Source organism: Bufo bufo, chromosome 2 (genome assembly GCF_905171765.1).
Source record: "Bufo bufo chromosome 2, aBufBuf1.1, whole genome shotgun sequence".
Taxonomy (NCBI): Eukaryota; Metazoa; Chordata; class Amphibia; order Anura; family Bufonidae; genus Bufo; species Bufo bufo.
The window spans coordinates 474,901,043-474,923,403 of NC_053390.1; the positions used below are offsets into that span (position 1 = coordinate 474,901,043).

General features: G+C 42.6%; 1 protein-coding gene across 4 annotated transcripts in view; it reads right to left on the minus strand.

Annotated features, from left to right (window-relative positions):
- HDGFL2 (HDGF like 2) overlaps window positions 1–22,361 on the minus strand; it is a 270,439-nt gene that overhangs the window by 125,029 nt on the left and 123,049 nt on the right. For all 4 annotated transcript variants that reach the window (XM_040417749.1, XM_040417747.1, XM_040417748.1 and 1 more), the window contains 5 exons: window positions 19,096–19,447; window positions 17,385–17,470; window positions 17,227–17,294; window positions 17,068–17,138; window positions 15,686–15,787 (listed from right to left, as the gene is read on the minus strand). In XM_040417749.1, coding sequence (XP_040273683.1) covers window positions 15,686–15,787; window positions 17,068–17,138; window positions 17,227–17,294; window positions 17,385–17,470; window positions 19,096–19,447 — 679 coding nt within the window. The remainder of the gene's footprint in view (window positions 1–15,685; window positions 15,788–17,067; window positions 17,139–17,226; window positions 17,295–17,384; window positions 17,471–19,095; window positions 19,448–22,361) is intronic.

Genomic DNA, 22,361 nt, shown 5'->3' on the forward strand with positions numbered 1-22,361 from the left:
AAAAGTGGGAACAACGCAAACTGCAAGAACTGTATCTCGAGGAAGTGTAAGCACCCCTCCTAAGGAAAGGGGTGAAGCATACTGCAGGAACTGAATCCAGTGGCAGAGAGATTATGCCACTTAAGGAAAAGGGTATGCATATCGCAAGTCTAGTACCCGGAGAGAGTGCAATTACTCCATCTAGAGAGGGGTAATGCATACGGGAACACTGTGCCCTAACGCCACCTATGGAAGAGGCTAATGCATACGGTAAGTATGGTACCCGTGGAACTGCAATTCCGCCACCTACAGAAGGGGGAACGCCTACCGCCGGCGCTGAAGTCAGTGCTAATGCCCTTAGTCCACCTATGGAAGGAGGTAATGTCTAAGGCAAGTACCGTATCCAGAAATAGTGCAAATACTGCTGCCTACCGTGAACGCAAACTGGGAAGATTGCGCTGGGTAATGACAGAGCCCGAATCAGTGATCCCCCCACCCCCTCGGACAGAACCTTCCCAGGGAGGAAGGGTGTGTCTGAGCGTGACCCTGGGGAGGAAGGTTGGGGGTGTGGGAGTGACCGAGGAGGAATACATCCTGCTCTGGTCCACTTGTGTGCAATCTTGACTCTCAGAGTCTTGTCCATGGCAGCCGCAGACTGTCCTGGTGGGATTTATCGACCAAACTACCCGGGGGGTGGAATGGGAACTTCCAGAGGATCACTTACCAAACTGCGTAGGTGGTGTCTTATCAACCAAACGACCCCGGAGGGTGGATTGGGAAAGTACGGAGATCCTCCATTGGACTGAGCAGGCGGTGCTTTATCAACCAAACGACCCCGGAGGGTGAGTGGGAAGGTCTGGAGATGCTCCACTGGAGTTTGCAGGCAGTGCTTATCAACCAAGCAACCCCGGAGGGTGATTGGGAAGGTTCAGTGGTCCTCCCTCGGATTGCGCAGGCAGTGCTTATCAACCAAGTGACCCCGGAGGGTGATTGGGAAGGTCTGGGGGTCCACCATTTGATTGCGCGGGCAGAGCTATCAACCAAGTGACCCAGGAGGGTGATTGGAAATGACCGGAGATGCTCCACTGGCGCAGACGGAGGTTATCAACCACACGACCACGGAGGGCGAGTGGGAGGGTCCTGCGCAGTTGGTGCTCATCAATCAAACAACTCATGATGGTGGATTGGGGAAACACAGAGGTCCTCCTCTATCCGGGATGCACTTTAGTTTTCATTATATTTACTTATTCATTGTAAAATGGATGCCCAGCCTCAAGGGGTCAAGAGGCAGGGAGGGGTTAAAATGCCCAGTAATAAAATCCCTTGCACTGCAGATAGTATAATCATGTGCCAGCCTCAATGCAGTGGCTGGTCATGAAGGGTTAACCTCCTGGAGGACCGGGGCGGGGCTCAGCGAGGTACTGGGGAAGGGGGGGGGGGGGGGCAGGCGGGAAGGATTTGTGCCAGACCATGCCCCCCTCCCCCCTCTTCACATAACCATACGAGGGCTGCGGCCTAGTAGGCTTTGAAGCCGGGGGCTAAAGTTGTGGAGCATGGAGCCGCTGAGACCGGAAACCGAAGGGAGGTAGGGCAAAGTGAAGCCAGGGTCAAGGTTGTCCTGTGCGGGCTTTAACCCTTCCGGAGCGGCGTGTGCGGCGCCTGCTGCCTAGAGGGGTGGATACTAGTGCTGGGGAGCTGGAAGCCTCCTCCACTCCCCTCCCTGCATAACGCTGGCCGTAAGGTCTGGGCCGCAGCAGCGCGGACGGCCGCCCGCCCGCTGTGTCCGGCAGTGTGGGACGTGGCCATTAACCCCTTATGCGCAGTGAGGGGTAGTGGAGGGATGCCCTCAGAAATCCTGAGCACAAAAGTTGGAGCCCGGCGTCTGCCAAAGAAAAAGTGGGAGTGGGGGTGAAGAGAGAGATGAGGGAGGCCGGTACTTGTCGAAAGAGGGAGGGAGGCAGGGAGAGGGTTAACCTACTTACCTAGTCCCGTGTACTCACCCCATCTTCCTCCTCTTCTCTTCACCCTCCCTAGTGGACCGGCAGGTCAGCTTTTCCAGCAGGGTCACCTCCTCAGCTGCTGGCACCGGCGTGGCAGGAGTCTGGCATGGCGGGAGGGTCTTCTTTGGTGAACCTAGGTGACCCCTTGGCTGGCGGGAAGCAGGGGAGCGAGGCTGCCCTGGTCCTCCTTTTTCTTCTGTGGGGAGGTAAGCGGTGGATTTTCTCACCGGTCTTGCTCCCAGGGATAACGGAGAGGCTGAGCAACTCTGTTTCCCAACCGAAAAGGAAAAATATAAAATAAAAAAAATAATCGAATAAGAAAGCCGCCCTGCATAAAGCAGGGAGGTCTGCCTCCTACGACACTTAGGTAAAAACTGACATGCTCTCTCCAGGCTAGAGGGGGTATAGCCTGCAGCCTAGTGTCGCCTCCTAGTGGCAGCAGCAAGCTATACCCATGGTCCTGTGTCCCCCAATGATACCAGCGAGAAAGTAATACATTGTGATCAAAGAGTCACACACACTCCAAAAATGGTATCAATAAAAACTACAGATTGTCCCGCAAAAAATGAGCTCCCCTACACCTCAGTAGATATAACTAGTTATGATGGTTGTCAGAATATGGTGATGTAAAACAAAAACAAAAAAAATTCTTAAAGTTTTAATTTATTTTTACACTATTTAGACATAAAAACCTATACATATGTGGTATCGTAATCCTACTGACGCAAAGAATGAAGGGCACAGGTCCGTTGTGCCCCAAATGGAACAAAACCCATAAAACGGTGGAGGAATTGCATTTTTGTCCAATTCCACCCCTTTTGGAATTTTTTCCCCCGTTTCCCACTACATTGTATGCCATATTAGAAAAATGAAAATGCAAAAAACGAAAAAAAAAACTCTGGTAATTTCCGCTTCATGGATGACAATGTACAAGCTCATCGAGGTTGCATCATTAGGTAATGGCTGCTGGAGACTGGGGAACCTCAAATATAGTAGTCTTTACTTTCTCCAGACCGGAATCCCATTGAAAAACCTATGGGTTCAGCTCAGTCGAAATGTAAAAGCTCGTAATTCTGTACCTCAGAACCTCAATGACCTGAGGGCCACCCTTCAAGAAGAGTGGGATGCCATGCCTCAGCAGACAATAAATCGAATTGTGAACAGCATGAGATGTCCTTGTTTAGCTGTAATTAATGCTCAAGGACACATGACCAGTTATTGAGACATTGACATTTTTTGTGAGGGTATACCCACCACTGTTGTAGGCTTTTGTTTCAATACACTCCGGTCCAGATATTAGAAAAAGGCATGAGCCAAAGGTAACACCACCCCTTTATGAAAGGGTATTTACAGAAGCCAGATCGAGTGGATAGTAACTTATAACCATTGAAGGAGCGAGTTAAGCTCCAAAACACGTTTGATGAAAGATATTCTGGCATCATAACATCTTCAATATAAGGATAAGTGCGGCTTTTTACCACTACCATTCACGTTATTTAAACTCCATCACTCCTGCTATAGAGGCATGCCATACCTCTTCACTGATTGAGAAAAGCAGTGCGAACTACGGTGGATCGAGAAACAACCCCCGACCACGTGGGATGCCAAGAGAAGTGAACCGGGGCAGGCAAGCGGCCACAGCAAGACGATACAGAAATGCTGATTTCAGCGGTGTGTCACTCATGAGCTAAGGGTAAGTGGTTGCTGAGAACAAGCATTATAATCATTGCAGCCCAGGCCTTGAAAAGAGTCAAATCTACCTGAGAAGAGTCATGGTTATTCATAATCTCCTTCATTCTCACCCATCTGCTGATGATTGGCAGTTCTCTCCTAGAGAGAAAGGGAGAAAACTAGGCAGAAGACTGTCAATCATCAGCAGGTGGGCAGGGAGAGCAGGAATTCATGAATAACCATGACTCTTCTCAGGTGGCTGTGACTCTTTTCCAGGCCAAGTCTGCAATGATTGTGATGTTTGTTCTCGGCAACTACTTACTTTCAACTTATAAATGATAAGACCGCTGAAATCAACTCACCTGTCTCTACTTTATGCTGCCGTTAGTATGGGCAGCATAAAGTTGATGACAGGTTCCCTTTAATAAGTACTATTTACAAATGGAAACATAATTGATACAGACAATGAGATGTTAGGCATTGCAAGAAAGACATCACTTTAATCAAATATTATATACAAGGAACTAAATATATGAGTGACTACTAATATACCAACATCTGAATGTGTTAGGCTTCGTTCACATCACCGCTAGGCTTTCCGTTATATTTGTAATCTGTTCAAAATGACGGAAAAAAAAAAAAAACGGAAAGCCAATAGACACCAACAGAAAGCATACTTTGTCTTTTTAATGGACTGACAAAATGGATCAGTTTAAAAAACTGACAAAGCATACGTTTGCTTTTTGTTATGTTCCGTAATTCATTGTTTTTAAACGGATCAGTTTTTGTATTGTTTTTTTCAAATTTCATTTGAGCATGCTCAGAAAAAAAAGCGGAACTGAAAAACATACTGCATTACGGATCACATACAAAGCAATCCGTTACTCATTGACTTTAATGCAAAACAAAAATGGATCCATCACAAATCCGTTATTTTAGACGGGAGCAAGTCCTGCATGTAGGATTTTTTATTCCCCCCCCGTCTAAAATTACGTGAAGCCAAAAACGGAGTGTAACTGACACTATTACCTCCACAGAAGTGAAAGGGATTTACAACGGATCCATTTATTTGCGCTTTTTTCATCCTCTGAAAGGATACATAGATCGGAAATCCAGACGGTGATGTGAACGAGCCCTTAAACAGATATACTTATTAACTCAACCATATGGAATCAAATCATTGATCAATTTCCTTAGCAGTCTTTAGGATATATTATGTATATACACTTTGTGACCATTATGATGCTGAAATCATGATTATGTATTGAGATGAATTGGATAGCTAGGGAATAGCAATATTTTATTGATATATATATACACACATATATACATACACACACACACACACACACACACATACATACATACATACACACACTGCTCAAAAAAATAAAGGGAACACAAAAATAACACATCCTAGGTCTGAATTAATTAAATATTCTTCTGAAATACTTTGTTCTTTACATAGTTGAATGTGTTGACAACAAAATCACACAAAAATAAAAAAATGGAAATCAAATTTTTCAACCCATGGAGGTCTGGATTTGGAGTCACACTCAAAATTAAAGTGGAAAAACACACTACAGGCTGATCCAAATTTGATGTAATGTCCTTAAAACAAGTCAAAATGAGGCTCAGTAGTGTGTGTGGCCTCCACGTGCCTGTAGGACATCCCTACAACGCCTGTGCATGCTCCTGATGAGGTGGCGGACGGTCTCCCGAGGGATCTCCTCCCAGAACTGGACTAAAGCATCTGCCAACTCCTGGACAGTCTGTGGTGCAACGTGACGTTGGTGGATAGAGCGAGACATGATGTCCCAGATGTGCTCAATTGGATTCAGGTCTGGGGAACGGGCGGGCCAGTCCATAGCATAAATGCCTTCGTCTTGCAGGAACTGCTGACACACTCCAGCCACATGAGGTCTAGCATTGTCTTGCATTAGGAGGAACCCAGGGCCAACCGCACCAGCATATGGTCTCACAAGGGGTCTGAGGATCTCATCTCGGTACCTAATGGCAGTCAGGCTACCGCTGGCGAGCACATGGAGGGCTGTGTGGCACTCCAAAGAAATGCCACCCCACACCATTACTGACCCAATGCCAAACCGGTCATGCTGGAGGATGTTGCAGGCAGCAGAACGTTCTCCACGGCGTCTCAAGACTCTGTCACGTCTGTCACATGTGCTCAGTGTGAACCTGCTTTCATCTGTGAAGAGCACAAGGCGCCAGTGGCAAATTTGCCAATCTTGGTGTTCTCTGGCAAATGCTAAACGTCCTGCACGGTGTTGGGCTGTAAGCACAACCCCCACCTGTGGACGCCGGGCCCTCATATCACCCTCATGGAGTCTGTTTGACCGTTTGAGCAGACACAAGAAAATTTGTGGCCTGCTGGAGGTCATTTTGCAGGGCTCTGGCAGTGCTCCTCCTGTTCCTCCTTGCACAAAGGCGGAGGTAGCGGTCCTGCTGCTGGGTTGTTGCCCTCCTACGGCCTCCTCCACGTCTCCTGATGTACTGGCCTGTCTCCTGGTAGCGCCTGCATGCTCTGGACACTACGCTGACAGACACAGCAAACCTTCTTGCCACAGCTCGCATTGATGTGCCATCCTGGATAAGCTGCACTACCTGAGCCACTTGTCTGGGTTGTAGACTCCGTGTCATGCTACCACTAGAGTGAAAGCACTGCCAGCATTCAAAAGTGACCAAAACATCAGCCAGGAAGCATAGGAACTGAGAAGTGGTCTGTTGTCACCACCTGCAGAACCACTCCTTTATTGGGGGTGTCTTGCTAATTGCCTATAATTTCCACCTGTTGTCTATCCCATTTGCACAACAGCATGTGAAATTGACTGTCACTCAGTGTTGCTTCCTAAGTGGACAGTTTGATTTCACAGAAGTGTGATTGACTTGGAGTTGCATTTGAGCAATATATATATATATATATATATATATATATATATATATATATATATATATATATATATATATATACACACACATATATACAAAAAAACGGAACAGCACCTCCTGAGACAAAATCGCAGGTGCAAGCTACCCGGCAATGATACAGCAAACAAAAAACAGTAGCAGCACACCAATAATATATATAAATTTTAATTCTTCAATTTTAATTTACAAGTGTTTATGAAATAAATAATATATACATGCTTGATAAAGACTGCATTGAGCTGTTGAAACGTTGCGGAGGTGTCAATAAAGGGGCCACCATCTTCACTTTATTTTTGGAGTGCTGCCTCGTTTTTGGATACTGACTGCTGAGCCCGCGGTTTTGAGGATTTGCACCCAAATTTTATTGGTCTTGTGCTGCTGTTTATATTTTTACATAATACACACACTGTACCTATCCAGTGAATCTATATTTCCATGCCACGCCTATAATAATGTGCCTCCACACAATTAATCTGTTTCAATAAATTGTCTGAGCTGAGAAAATCACCATTGCATGCTTCTACTTAAATGCCCTACTTTCAAGATATAACCCGAAAGCCAAATATCCCTAACTTTTTGTGAGTAGTATATTAAAATGTATTATACTACCAGGACTCGAAAGGTCTGTTAGTAGATGGGAGGTATTTTCCTGCCAGCATATGCTGCAGAGACTGATTGCAGCAAGGTGAGGTCAAGCATGGGCCGGATTTCACTTGCCGGTCTCCAGGCTTTGTGGACACCCAACTCTCATTAAAAAGGCAGCTAGAGTGTGGGTTAGAGCTGTCTGTGTTAAGGTATGAGGCTTGTGCCTGGATGAAGGTTTGTGACCTGTTTGGGGAAGATAATAGGACGACTAAATTTTTGACTTAACCTCTTTCGGACAAAGGGCGTCCTGGTACTTAAGGACACAGGGCGTATCTGTACGCCCTGTGTATTTCCGATCACCGCCGTGCGGCGGGTGGTGATCGGAACAAGGTGCCTGCTCAAATCATTGAGCAGGCACCTTGGCTAAATGTGCGGGAGCGTCCCGTGACCCCCCCCCCCCCCCCCCGTGTCGGCGATCACAGCAAACCGCAGGTCAATTCAGACCTGCGGTTTGCGGCTTTTCATATTGCAGACGGCGGCGCCATCGTGTCCCCATGGGGCTGTAGGGGGGACCCGATGCCATGGAAGGCAGCGCGATGCCTTCCTTAGGCATCGGCGCTGCCTTCCGGTGACGAGCCTGTGAGATCCAGCCCCCTGGATCTCACAGGCCGGAAGCTCTATGAGTAATACTCACTGTATTACTCATACAGCCAATGCATTCCAATACAGAAGTATTGGAATGCATTGTAAAGGATTAGACCCCCAAAGTGGGACAAAAAGAAAGTGACAAAAATAAAGTTTAAAAAATAACGTTTTCCCCCCCAGAAAATTAAAAGTTTCAAGTAAAAATAAACAAAAACGTCATTTTCCCCAAATAAAGTAAAAAAAAAGTTGTAAAAATACGGGGAAAAAAAAGTATACATATTAGGTATGGCCGCGTCCGTATCGACCGGCTCTATAAACATATCACATGACCTAACCCCTCAGATGAACACCGTAAAAAAAAAAAAAAAAAGCTAAATAAACCATTTTTTTATCTTACATCACAAAAAGCAATGGATCAAAAAGGCGTCCGCCCACCAAAATAGTACCAGTCTAACAGTCACCTCATGCCGCAAAAAATGAGCCCCTACCTTAAAAAAGCTGTTATTGTGTAAAACTTACATAAATAAAAAAAAAGTATACATTAGGTATCGCCGGGTCCGTATCGTCCGGCTCTAAAAAAAATATCACATGACCTAACCCCTCACAGGTGAACACCGTAAAAGAATAAAAAAAAAGCAATTTTTTGTCATCTTGCATCACAAAAAGTGTAATAGCAAGCGATCAAAAAGTCATATGCACCCCAAAATAGTGCCAAACAGTCATCTCATCCCGCAAAAAATGAGACCCTACCTAAGATAATCGCCCAAAAACTGAAAAAACTATAGCTCTCAGACTATGGAGACACTAAAACATGATTTTTTTTGTTTCAAAAATGAAATCATTGTGTAAAACTTACATTAATAAAAAAAATTGTATACATATTGGGTATCGCTGCGTCTGACAAGCTGCTCTATAAAAATACCACATGATCTAACCTGTCAGATGAATGTTGTAAAAAAAAAAAAAAAAAGGTGCCAAAACAGCTGTTTCTTGTTACCTTGCCTCACAAAAAGTGTAATATAGAGCAACCAAAAATCATATGTACCCTAAACTAGTACCAACAAAACTTCCACCCTATCCCGTAGTTTCTAAAATGGGGTCACTTTTTTGGAGTTTGGAGTCAAAAAAACAGTCCAGCAAAATCTGCCTTCCAAAAACCGTATGGCATTCCTTTCCTTCTGCGCCCTGCCGTGTTCCCGTACAGCAGTTTACGACCACATATGGGGTGTTTCTGTAAACTACAGAATCAGGGCCATAAATATTGAGTTTTGTTTGGCTGTTAACCTTTGCTTTGCAACTGGAAAAAAAAATATTAAAATGGAAAATCTGCCAAAAAAGTAAAATTTTGTAATTGTATCTCTATTTTCCATTAATTCTTGTGGATTGTAAAATCAGTTTTGAATACCTTGAGGGGTGTAGTTTCTAGAATGGTGTCATTTTTGGGTGGTTTCTATTATGTAAGCCTCACAAAGTGACTTCAGACCTGAACTGGTCCTTAAAAAGTTGGTTTATGGTTGGAGAAATTTCAAGATTTACTTCTAAACTTCTAAGCCTTGTAACGTCCCCCAAAAATAAAATGTCATTCCCAAAATGATCCTAACATGAAGTAGACATATGGGGAATGTAAAGTAATAACTATTTTTGTAGGTATTAATATGTATTCTAGAAGTAGAGAAAATTTTTGGCAAAGTTGAATTTTTTTTATAAATAAAAATGTTTTTTTTTACTTCATTTTACCAATGTCATGAAGTACAATATGTGACGAAAAAACTCAGAATGGCCTGGATAAGTCAAAGCGTTTTAAAGTTACCACTTAAAGGGACACTGGTCAGATTTGCAAAAAATGGCCTGGTCCTTAAGGTGAAATAAGGCTGTGTCCTTAAGGAGTTAAACTTTGGTGTGGACCTGTTTGCAAAGTGTGAACACACGCCCGGACTGGGACTCTTTATGCAAGAGCTGCAGAATGGTGCGAATGAAGACCAGGACTTTCAACTAAGGTGAAGTAGTTTGCTGAGCTGTTAAACCTGCTTGTGTTAATAACCGTTTTTGGTGCCTCTGTTATGCGTCTGCCCACCCTGCCTACCAGAGCGAATCCCCACTATTATATATACACAGGTGAAACTCGAAAAATTTGAATATCGTGCAAAGTTCATTTATTTCAGTAATGCAACTTAAAAGGTGAACCTAACATATGAGATACTCATTACATGCAAAGCGAGATATTTCAAGCCTTTATTTGCTATAATTTGGATGATTATGGCTTACAGTTTATGAAACCCCAAAGTCACAATTTTGAGGTACCCTTTGCTCAGGGGGTATGGATTAATTAGCCGACTAGAGTGTGACACTTTGGGCCTGGAATATTGAACCTTTTCACAAATTTCTAATTTTAAGCTGCATTAATGCAATTCCTTTTAATTTGCATTACTGAAATAAATGGACTTTTGCACGATATTCTAATTTTTCGAGTTTCACACTATATATAATTATATATATATATATATATATATATATACACACATACATACATATATATATATACACACACACACACACACACACACACACATACACATAGAGTATGACAAGATGAATAAATGAAGATAGTGTTTGTGATGTTTTCCTCATCCAGAGGATGTGGATTGTTAGTGGACACTTTTTGCATGTGGACAAGTCTGGGGAGTGTGGTGGCCATATCCCCTTGCTCTAGCTTGCTCCTCCGTAAAACAGTTGATAAACCCATGTCACCGAGTTCCGTGAGGTGTGGCTTATTGCCCCATCTTTTTGAAAAAAGCAAGACATTTTTCTTCTGGTGTTAGTTGGTTCTAAAACTGTTCAAAAATGTCCAGATAAATTGCGGTATTCGCAGTTGATTTGAAGAATATTGGGCCCACTATTCGTGTTCCTGACACTGCACACCAAGTGCCAATTTCCTGGTAATGAAGTGGCGTTTCGCGAGTCCAATGGGGATTTTCAGCCGACCAGTAACTCGTATTCTGGGAATTTATGTGACCTGATAAATGAAATCAAGCTTCATCCGTCATGAAGTACATCAATGGGTCCAAATGTCTGTCAGCAATTATAGTCAACAACCAAGTACAGTAATTTATGCGTTTAACTTTGTCAGACTCTTTGTCAAAACAGTACTGTTTCGGGTTCAGAGATTTCAGCACTCGCTGACACAACGTTCCTAATATACCAACTTTGCAAGACAGTCTACCAGTTGATTTTTGGGGGTACTTGCAATCTGCTGCTGAATTCCATGCACAACTTCAGCTGTCCTGATCGATGGAGGTCTCTGTTTCTTCATGTTTGCAACAGAGCCAGTGTCATGCCATTTCCGAACCAGACTCTGAATACAACATTTAGCTGGTGGTTTTGTTCCTTGGTCGGCAATAGTCTCTTGCATTTCCTTAGCCTTCAACAATAACTATTCGCTGTTCCAGGGAGAGCACTATCTTTCTATCACAATAGGCCACTTTTATCAAACTAAATCAGTCTTAAGCCTCATGCACATGACTGTTGTGTGTTTTGCGGTCCGCAAATCGCGAATCCGCAAAACACGGATGGCGTCCGTGTGCGTTTCGCAATTTGCGGAACGGCACGGACAGCCTTTAACCCCTTAAGGACACAGCCTTTTTACACCTTAGGACCAGGCCATTTTTTGAAAATCTGACCAGAGTCCCTTTAAGTGCTGATAACTTTAAAACGCTTTGACTTATCCAGGCCGTTCTGAGATTGTTTTTTCGTCACATATTGTACTTCATGACACTGGTAAAATGAAGTCAAAAAAATTATTTTTTTTGCACCAAAAAATACCTAATTTAATAAAAAATTTGGAAAAATTTGCAAATTTCAAAGTTTCAGTTTCTCTACTTCTGTAATACATAGTAATACCCCAAAAAATTGTGATGACTTTACATTCCCCATATGTCTACTTCTTGTTAGAATTGATTTGGGAATGATATTTTATTTTTTGGGGATGTTATAAGGCTTAGAAGTTTAGAAGCAAATCTTGAAATTTTTAAGAAATTTACAAAAACTCAATTTTTAGGGACCAGTTCAGGTCTCAAGTCACTTTGCGAGGCTTACATTATAGAAACCACCCAAAAATGACCCCATCTAAGAAACTACACCCCTCAAGGTATTCAAAACTGATTTTGCATACGTTGTTAACCCTTTAGGTGTTGCACAAGAGTTATTGGCAAATGGGGAGGAAATTTGAGAATTTCATTTTTTTGTCTAATTTTTCATTTTAACCCATTTTTTCCACTAACAAATCAAGGGTTAACAGCCAAACAAGACTGTATCTTTATTGCCCTGACTCTGCCGTTTACAGAAACACCCAATATGTGGCCGTAAACTACTGTACGGCCACACAGCGGGGCGTAGAGTGAAAGGTGCGCCGTATGGTTTTTGGAGGGCTGATTTTTATGGACTGGTTTATTTACACCATGTCCCATTTGAAGCCCCCTGATGCACCCCTAGAGGAGAAACTCCCTAAAAGTGACCCCATCTAAGAAACTACACCCCTCAAGCTATTCAAAACTGATTTTACATACATCGTTAACCCTTTAGGTGTTGCACAGGAGTTATTGGCAAATGGCGATGAAATTTGAGAATTTCATTTTTTTGCCTAATTTTCCATTTTAACCCATTTTTTCCACTAACAAAGCAAGGGTTAACAGCCAAACAAGACTGTATCTTTATTGCCCTGACTCTGCTGTTTACAGAAACACCCCATATGTGGCCGTAAACTACTGTACGGGCACACAGCGGGGCGTAGAGTGAAAGGTGCGCCGTTTGGTTTTTGGAGGGCTGATTTTGCTGGACTGTTTTTTTGGCACCATGTCCCATTTGAAGCCCCCCTGATGCACCCCTGGAGTAGAAACTCCATAAAAGTGACCCCATCTAAGAAACTACACCCCTCAAGGTATTCAAAACTGATTTTACAAACTTTGTTAACCCTTTAGGTGTTGCACAAGATTTAATGGAATATAGAGATACAATTTCAAAATTTCACTTTTTTGGCAGATTTTCCATTTTAATATTTTTTTTCCAGTTACAAAGCAAGGGTTAACAGCCAAACAAAACTCATTATTTATGGCCCTGATTCTGTAGTTTACAGAAACACCCCATATGTGGTCGTAAACTGCTGTACAGGCACACGGCAGGGCGCAGAAGGAAAGGAACGCCATACGGTTTTTGGAAGGCAGATTTTGCTGGACAGTTTTTTTTTACACCATGTCCCATTTGAAGCCCCCCTGATGCACCCCTAGAGTAGAAACTCCAAAAAAGTGACCCCATTTTAGAAACTACGGGATAGGGTGGCAGTTTTGTTGGTACTAGTTTAGGGTACATGATTTTTGGTTGCTCTATATTACACTTTTTGTGCGGCAAGGTAACAAGAAATAGATTTTTTGGCACGTTTTTATTTTTTGTTATTGACAACATTCATCTGACAGGTTAGATCATGTGGTAATTTTATAGAGCAGGTTGTCACGGACGCGGCGATACCTAATATGTATACTATTTTTTTTATTTATGTAGGTTTTACACAATGATTTCATTTTTAAAACAAAAAAAATGTTTTAGTGTCTCCATAGTCTAAGAGCCATAGTTTTTTCAGTTTTTGGGCGATTATCTTAAGTAGGGTCTCATTTTTTGCGGGATGAAATGACGGTTTGATTGGCATCTATTTTGGGGTGCATATGACTTTTTGATTGCTTGCTATTACACTTTTTGTGACGTAAGATGACAAAAAATGGCTTTTTTTACACCGTTTTTATTTTAATTTTTTTACGGTGGTCATCTGAGGGGTTAGATCATGTGATATTTTTATAGAGCCGGTCGATACGGACGCGGCGATACCTAATATGTATACTTTTTTTTTATTTATGTAAGTTTTACACAATGATTTCATTTTTGAAACAAAAAAAATCATGTTTTAGTGTTTCCATAGTCTAAGAGCCATAGTTTTTTCAGTTTTTGGGCGATTATCTTGGGTAGGGTATGATTTTTGCGGGATGAGATGACGGTTTGATTGGTACTATTTTGGCGTACATGCGACTTTTTTGATCACTTTTATTACCTTTTTTGGGAAGTAAGGTGGGCAAAATTTCAATTTCATCCTAGTTTTTTATTTTTTATTTTTATGGCGTTCACCGTTCGGGTAAAGTAACATAACCGTTTTATAGATCAGGTCGTTACGGACGCGGCGATACCAAACATGTGTAGGGAATTTTATTTTTTTCATTTTTAATCAGTGATAAATGTGTTTTTTGATTTTTCCTTTTTTTTCACTTTTTTTAACTTTTTTTTTGACCCAGACCCACTTGGTTCTTGAAGATCCAGTGGGTCTGATGTCTGTATAATACAGTACAGTACAATATATATTGTTCTGTACTGTATTTTACTTACACTGAACAGATCTATGCTTTTAGCACAGATCTGTTCAGCACCATGGACAGCAGGACGCCTGAGAGGCGTCCTGTTGCCATGGGAACCTTCCCCGTCTGCTCAGAACTGCGCAGACGGGGAAGGGTAAGCACAGGGCTGAGGGGGGCTCTCTGGGGGCTCTCTCACTCTCCCATCGGGGGGCTGCAAAGGCACAGCAGCCCCCCGATGGGAGAGGGAGGGAGCTCCCTGCGCTGTTAACCTTTTCCATACAGCGGTCCGTACGGACCGCTGTATGGAAAGGGTTAACGGCTGACATCGCATCGCAGATGTCAGCCGTTTATACCAGGGTGCCAGCAATGTGCTGGCACCCTGGTATACCCACTCTACACCAACGATTATACAAGGGGAGGCGGGCGGGGGATCGCGATCCCGCCTGCCGCACCGCCCGCCTCCCGCACCGCCCACACTGCCCGCAACCCTCCCCCTGCACCTCCCACCGGGCTAAAATCACTCGGGGGGTGCAGGGGGAGGGATACAGATCTATTTTAGGAATACTAAAGTTTCTGATCCCCGCGGTCAGGGACCGCAGGGATCAGAAACTGCAGAAATCGCACAAACCGCAGGTCTGAATTGACCTGCGGTTTGCCGCGATCGCCGACATGGGGGGGTCACGGGACCCCCCCGCGCATTTAGCCTAGGTGCCTGCTCGATGATTTGAGCAGGCACCGGGTTCCGATCACTGCCGGCCGGGCGGCAGTGATCGGAACAACACATGACGTACCGGTACGTCATGTGTCCTTAAGTACCAGGACATCATGACGTACCGGTACGTCATGTGTCCTTAAGAGGTTAATATAAAACGGTCTAATGTCCGCAAAGCGCACACAAGAATAGGACAGGTTATTTTATTTTGCGGGGCCATGGAACGGAGCAACGGATGCAGACAGCACACAGAGTGCTGTCCGCATCTTTTGCTGCCCTATTGAAGTGGATGGGTCCGCATGAGAGCCGCCAAAACCGCGGCTCGGGTGCGGACCAAAACAACGGCCGTGTGCATGAGGCCTTAGTTGCGCATAGCAATGAATTAGAGCTCAGCATTCAGTTCTTACAAGGCTCTGAAAAAAAATGAAAGCTGAGCTCTGATTGGTTGCTATGGACAACTAAGACTGATTTATTATTCTGTTTGATAAAAGTAGCCTATACTGTCAGAAAGATGGTGTTCTCCCCGGAACAGCGAATAGTGATTGGGGAAGGCTATGTGCGAAGCAGATCGATTAAGGAAATGCAAAAGACTTTTGCCGACCAAGGAACAATTAGGTAGTTTGAAACTGGAGGTAGGCCACTTTATGTATATGTATGTGTGTATTTATTTATTTTTACACATATACATACACACACTACCCAGTTAAAAAAAATTAAAAAAAAGGCATAAAAAGCCAAACGCTATCACAGTTTCTCACCTTTTTAAGTGTAGCCACCAGATCAGTGTTCTTTTGTAGTATGCAAGAGGTCACCTGAAGACTTCCCAACTTTTCAAGAGAATCTAAGCATTTCTGTACATCCTATGCAGTGAGAATAACAGAAGGAAGGTAAGAATGGTGGTTATCAATGTCATCTAAGGCTACTTTCACACTAGCGGCAGGACGGATCCGACAGGCTGTTCACCCTGTTGGATCCGTCCTGCCGTTAGTGTGAAAGTACCCTAATACAGATTCAGTGTTTAGCATTGTCAAATTATCAGGCAGAACAGCAATGACAAACCGCATGCTTAGGATACATTCACACGACCGTATTAAATGAGTCCGCATCCATTCCACAATTTTGCAGAACGGGTGCGGACCTATTCATTTCTATGGGGCCGCAAAAGATGCAGACAGCACACAGTGTGCTCTCCGCATCCGTTGCTGCATGCCGCGGCCCCGCCAAAAAATAGAACATTTTCTATGACAGCAAATTGCGGGACGCACATGGGCCGGGGTCTGTGTTTTTTGTGGATCCGCAAAACACCACGTTCATGTGAATGTAGCCTTAGAATACATGCAAACAACAGTTTAAATTTTTAGCACCAATCAAAGTCTATGGGGCTATTCACATGATTTTTTTATTTTATTTTTTAAACGGCCAGTGAATAGCGGCTGAAAAATAAATAGGACATCCAATTTTTGGCCGTTTTCATGGCAGACTGACCCCATTGAAATCAATGGGACAGTTTTTAATGGCTGCTTAGATGGCAGTGCACCTGTCTAATGGCTGTTAAAAAGGCATACACTAGAACAATAAGGGGTTTTAGGAGTTGAAAAAAAATAATCACCTCATCCACTTGCACATGCAGCGGCAGTCGATTCTCTCTTGATTGAAAAGGACCTGCACTCAGTGTGATGGCGTCATCAGGCGCTCATGTTGAGCGCAGGTCCTTCGGCAGGTCCTCTTCAATGAAGAGGGAAGCGATTGCCTCTGAATGCAAGTGCAGGAGGTATTTTATTTTTGCTAAAACAAAACATTACAGCTGGGCGCCAACAGTGTCAGGAACACATTAATAATTGTTGGAGACACTATTACAAATGGGGGCCACTACGGGGGACATTATTACGGTGGCATTGCGATCTTTACATAAAAATAAAAAAAAGAGGCCAATGAAATTCATCCATTTTTTATTGCCCTGAGAAACTGATGCAAAAGAGCCATTAAAAATGGACACACTGCCAGAAAATGGATGCACAAATGGTTGAAAAATTTCTTTTTTCCCCCCAAAGTCATGTGCATGTATATCCTTATAACGATTTCTTATAATGTCTTATGCCATATTCTACAATAACATTAGAATGAGCTCTCTGTAACTCACAGGACTGTCCACCTTCAGTGCAAATTTGATCTCGCTGTGCAACTTCTGGAGTTCCTCCTCAACATTGGGCTCTGCAGAGAGCACAAAAACCCTGTGTAATATATAACTGGCACACAGTACTAGCATTACTCACTAATTAATCGCAAACCTCAACCTCACCTTTCTTCTCAACTTTTCGATCACTTATGACCTCAAGTTTGTTTGTCGATTTTTCTTGCTTTGATGTTCTAAAAATAATTCTTATGGTGAGTACAAAATCAGCCACACAATAGCATTTTAAATATAAACCAAGTTTTTTTTTCACAAGTCTCTCTAACCTTCCCACTGGTCTGTCGCCACGTCTTTCTTTCCGATTAGGTTTCCTCCCGGCAGCTGACGCCTTTGGTTTTTTTATGGTCTTGACCTTTTAATAGAAGCACATATTTCACTATACATGTTTTTTTTTTCTTTTTAACTCTTTTTATTTCAACTTTACAAAAACATATACATTTATACCCAAAATACAACAATTCAACAGTATAAAAATCCATATTACTATTTGATAAATATCATAGTGACTTTCTTTTTCCCTTTTGTTCTACCCCAGATATCCCTATACATGATATCCCTACAATCGCTAATATAATATACATTAAAGCATTTTGAACAGAGAAAAAAAGTGTGCAGTTTTTGCAACACCATATCTGCATGTACTCTGCGTTTCCTTACAGCTGAATTACATCATTTACAAAACTGAACTGCATTAAAGGGGTTATTCCATGACTAAATGTAAATAATGAAAATTAGACATTATATACCATAGTACATGACAAAAGCTAGAACCTGCCCTGTACCTCACATGGAGCTAAAGATCTCCCTGTTCATTGCTGTGCTAGATTTATATCAAGCTGGCAGCTCAAGAAGAGCGCTTTTCTGCTGCAGCTTTCTCCCTATCACAGCTCAGGAGGCAGTTGAAAGATAAAACGGAGAATGTGCTGCCATCTCAGTGAGCCAAACAAAGAAATAAGAATAAAACAAAAAACAAAAACAGCAGGTGACGCTATACAAATAGATTGAATAACTCAGTGGCTAGGCTTAAAAAAAAAATATTACATGCATATTACAAAAGTATACAGATCTAGGTACCTGTTTGAAAACTGTAAAATATTTTTGTTGGTCAACCCCTTTAATGTAATTTGAGTCTGCACACTTTTTGATGTGTGTTGCAACAGGCAAAATTCACTACTGCTAAAAAGTGCGGCAGCACGCTAAAGGCGCCTATACATCTTCACTACCCATCCACGATCTCTCAGACTTTTCTATACTCAGACTCCCAGTTTGGGGATTATGTGTTTTCAAATTGGGAGAGAGGAGAAAGACACTACTTGACATGTCTGGCGGTGTCTAAAAGGTCAAAAGCACTGGATATTGAAATTCAATGCTCCAGTCAGGAGCTCCCTATACACACACACACACATTAGATTGTTGGCTGTCCCCCCAAAACGTGTGTTTGGAAGACAATTTAACGTCTGGGGCCTTTAGGCTACTTTCACACTCGCGTTTGGTGCGGATCCATCATGGATCTGCACAGACGGATCCGTTCAGATAATACAACCGTCTGCATTCGCTCAGAACGGATCCGTTTGTATTATCTTTTACATAGCCAAGACGGATCCGTCTTGAACAGCATTGAAAACGGATTGTGTCAGTGAAAACGGATTCGTCCCCATCGACTAAAATTGTGTGCCAGGACGATTTGGCTCAGTTTCATCAGACGGACACCAAAACGCTGCAAGCTGCGTTTTGGTGTCCACCTCGGAAGCGGAATGGAGATGGAACGGAGGCAAACTGATGCATTCTGAGCGGATCCTTTTCCATTCAGAATGCATTAGGGCAAAATTGATCAGTTTTGGACCGCTTGCGAGAGCCCTGAACGCCCTGACCGCTTGTGAGAGCCTTGTGAAAGTAGCCTTAGCCAAGCACTGCCAATTTTTTTCATAATACAATTCATGCAAATCTCTCAGCTCCAATAAATTGAAAAATGTTAACCTTTTTCACACTGTCAGAATCTGACTCTGTATGTCGTCGCTCTCGCTTAGCATTTCCAGATGAGAGACCTGTTTTTTTCCTCGGCTTTTCTTTTTCAGAATCAAAATGAGACTGCGGCCTCTTCACAGGTTTAGAAAGCTGTTCGTTATCACTACTACTGCTGCTATTATGGTCACCATCTGCTTTTCCCTTCTCAGTCTTTTCCATCTTTTTTCTCACTTCCTCTTCTTTTTCCTCCTCTCTTAGCCTACGCAATTGATCTTCCTGCTCCTTCCGGCGACGCTCTTCCAGAGCCCTCTGTCTTTCCTCATCTCTCTTCTTCCACTCACTGATCCGATCTGGTGAGCTGTCACTAACCAAAGAATACAGACACGGGCAACAGAATTATAAAAACTCAGACACAGTATAAAAAAAAAAAAATTCTTATGATGGCAAACGTTAGTAACAGCAAAAGTGAGGAGTGAAAACCACTGCTTATGTACACAGACCCATTTAAATGCATTACGCATTGCACCCACGCGAAATTCTCGCTCGTGTGAAAGGGGCCTAAGAGAAAGACAGCCCTAGTGGAATGGGCTCCAACATTTACAGGACAACCCCAACCCTGGACATTATAACAGTTATAAATAGTCTGTCTAATCCATCAGGAAATGGATGCCTTGGATATCATTTTACCTCTGTTTTTCCCTGCAAACTGGACTAAAGATTATCAACTAGTCTAAATTCTTTGGTAACCTTGAGAACTGTCCTCCTTGCATCTAAAGAATGGAACTCTTTTTCTCTAGGATTTTTAGGGTTATCATCTCTTGGTCTCTATGGAAATTTGTTACCACCTTGGGTAGGAACCAAGAGTCCAGTTTTAGAATTATCCTGTCATCTAGGACTGTGAGATTAGGTTCACGGATTGAGAGGGCCTGGATCTCCCCTAGTCTTCTTGGCGACAAGATGGCTATCAAGAAAGTAGTCTTGTAAGAAAGGGACCTAACCGAGCGGTTGTCTAATGGTTCAATGGGACTTTTTGTAAGACCTGTAAGGACAATGTTTAGATCCCAAAAAGGGACGTGTGGTCTAATGAAAGGCCTTAATCTAGAGGCTGCCCTGAAACCTTTTTATCCATCTATGGCCTGCTAGATCAATGTAAAAAAAGGCACTAAATGACAATATTTGTACTTCTAAAGGTGAAGACCCAAGTTTAGACGTTGTTGAAGAAACTTCAAACTTTTTTAGTTCTGGGTGGGGATGGACAATGGGAAAACAACGAAAAATGTCCAGCACTGAGATGAATAAAAAAAAAAAAAAAGTCTTAAATCTTTATTCCATAAATTTAAAAGAATACAATTCTTCACATGGACAGCAGTAACGCCACCAACGCGTTTCTCTCTATCAGATCTTAATCATGGTATGGGTTAAATGCAAGTATAGCACTCTTATATACCTGGAATAAAAATGGCTCCACCAACCAGGTTGGAATTGCCATTACCACACAGGTGGTTGTGATATCAGCCATTCCTTGCATTTAACCCCTGCTGCTCACAATTGCACATTAAAACAATGTCATATAAAATAAATGTGCAACAGAACATCTGACACCCAGTTGCATATGTTATTAAACTTTGATCAGGTAAATCCAAACATCCACAACTCCGTATAAAAAGGAAATTGCCCTTTATAAACGGATATTACATAAGCATATATAAACATGCATAGCTTTGGGAAATGACATTATTTCTCTGACTCGGCCAGGATCCACTGAGGCACATAAGCATATCAGGGCCACTATATTGAATTCCATGACATTGTACAGCAATTCATCTATGCCCCATACATTTTTCACAAGATACATTCCAAAATTAAATTGTGTGTCGTGTACAATGGCAAATAACCTCAAGAGTGTTTTAAATATATTTTATTTTTGTAGGCCAATCGGATTAGTAGTGATACATTATTTCACGCTTCTTATTTAGACCGTTAGGGGCTATTGTGTTGCTTTGAAATATCCAATATGCCTCCCTATTATGCAGTAGATCTTTGACATCGCCCCGCCCCCCCAAAAGTTTTTTTTTTTTTTTCCCTATACCAATCACTTGCAGCCCCATTAGTGAACCTTTGAGTGCCTGTAAAAAATGTTTTGGGGGATTAGTGATGTCATTAAGATGTTCTAAAATACGGGTTTTTAGTTTTTTTGATGTGCAACCTATAAATTTTTTATTGCAAAGAGAACACAGGATCATGTCAATGACAAATGTTAGTATTGTAATTGATAGAATTCCTAATTATGAAAGATGCAGTGTCATCTGCGTTTGAAAACTGTTTACTTAATACTTCATATCCGCATGTACGGCAAGGATGTGAACCACATCTATAAAAGCCAGTACTTTGTAGCCAAGTAACCTTGTGTGTTTTTGTGGACTGGAATAAGCTGGGTTATAAGATTTGTCCTATCGATGGGGGTCTCCTATAAATAACATCACATCCCTGTTGTATCAGTCCCTTTACCGTAGCATCATCTTCCAAGATGGGCAAGTATTTATGAACAATATGTTTAATCTGATTCAACTGATTGCTATATTGGAGAATAAGCAACAGTTTACTTTTAAATCTTGCTGTTTGCAACACTGCTTTTTTATTGATATTATTTATTGACAACACTGATACGATTTATTTTTATTTTTTTAGACTAACTGTCTGGCATGGCGTAGAGACCAATTTGTATAACCGTGCATTTTTAGCCGTTGGGTCAGTATTTCTACCTCCTCATATTCGGTAGGATCAGAGCAGTTTTGCTTAACGCTCGTTAATTCACCTAAGCGGATTACTTTGATGGTGTGTTTTGGCTGTGAACTGACAGCATGCAAGATTGTGTTGCCTGCTGTTGCTTTTCTATGAGTGGAAGTGACTATTAGTTCCTCCTCCATTCCACACAGTGTTAAATCCAGTAAGGAAACGGTGTGTGGATCTTGATGGTAAGTGAACCTCAGTGTCACACACACAGGGGGTGGGGTAGTGACCACTGAACTTCACCCGCACCCCTGTCCCTGCCTAATTGCCTCGCAAGTCCTAGCGACAAGGGACAACTGGTCGACAAACCCTTAGCTAGGATAGTGCAGGGAAGACAAAAAACACAAGTAACCGGGAGGGTCAAAAAAGCTGCGTCAAACACCAAGTGAGCAGAAAGGTACCGGAGGAGCAGGCAGAGAATCGTCAGGACAAGTCGAAGTCAAAACCAAGAGGGAACGCAAAGACCAAAGGATGAGACGGACGGGAAA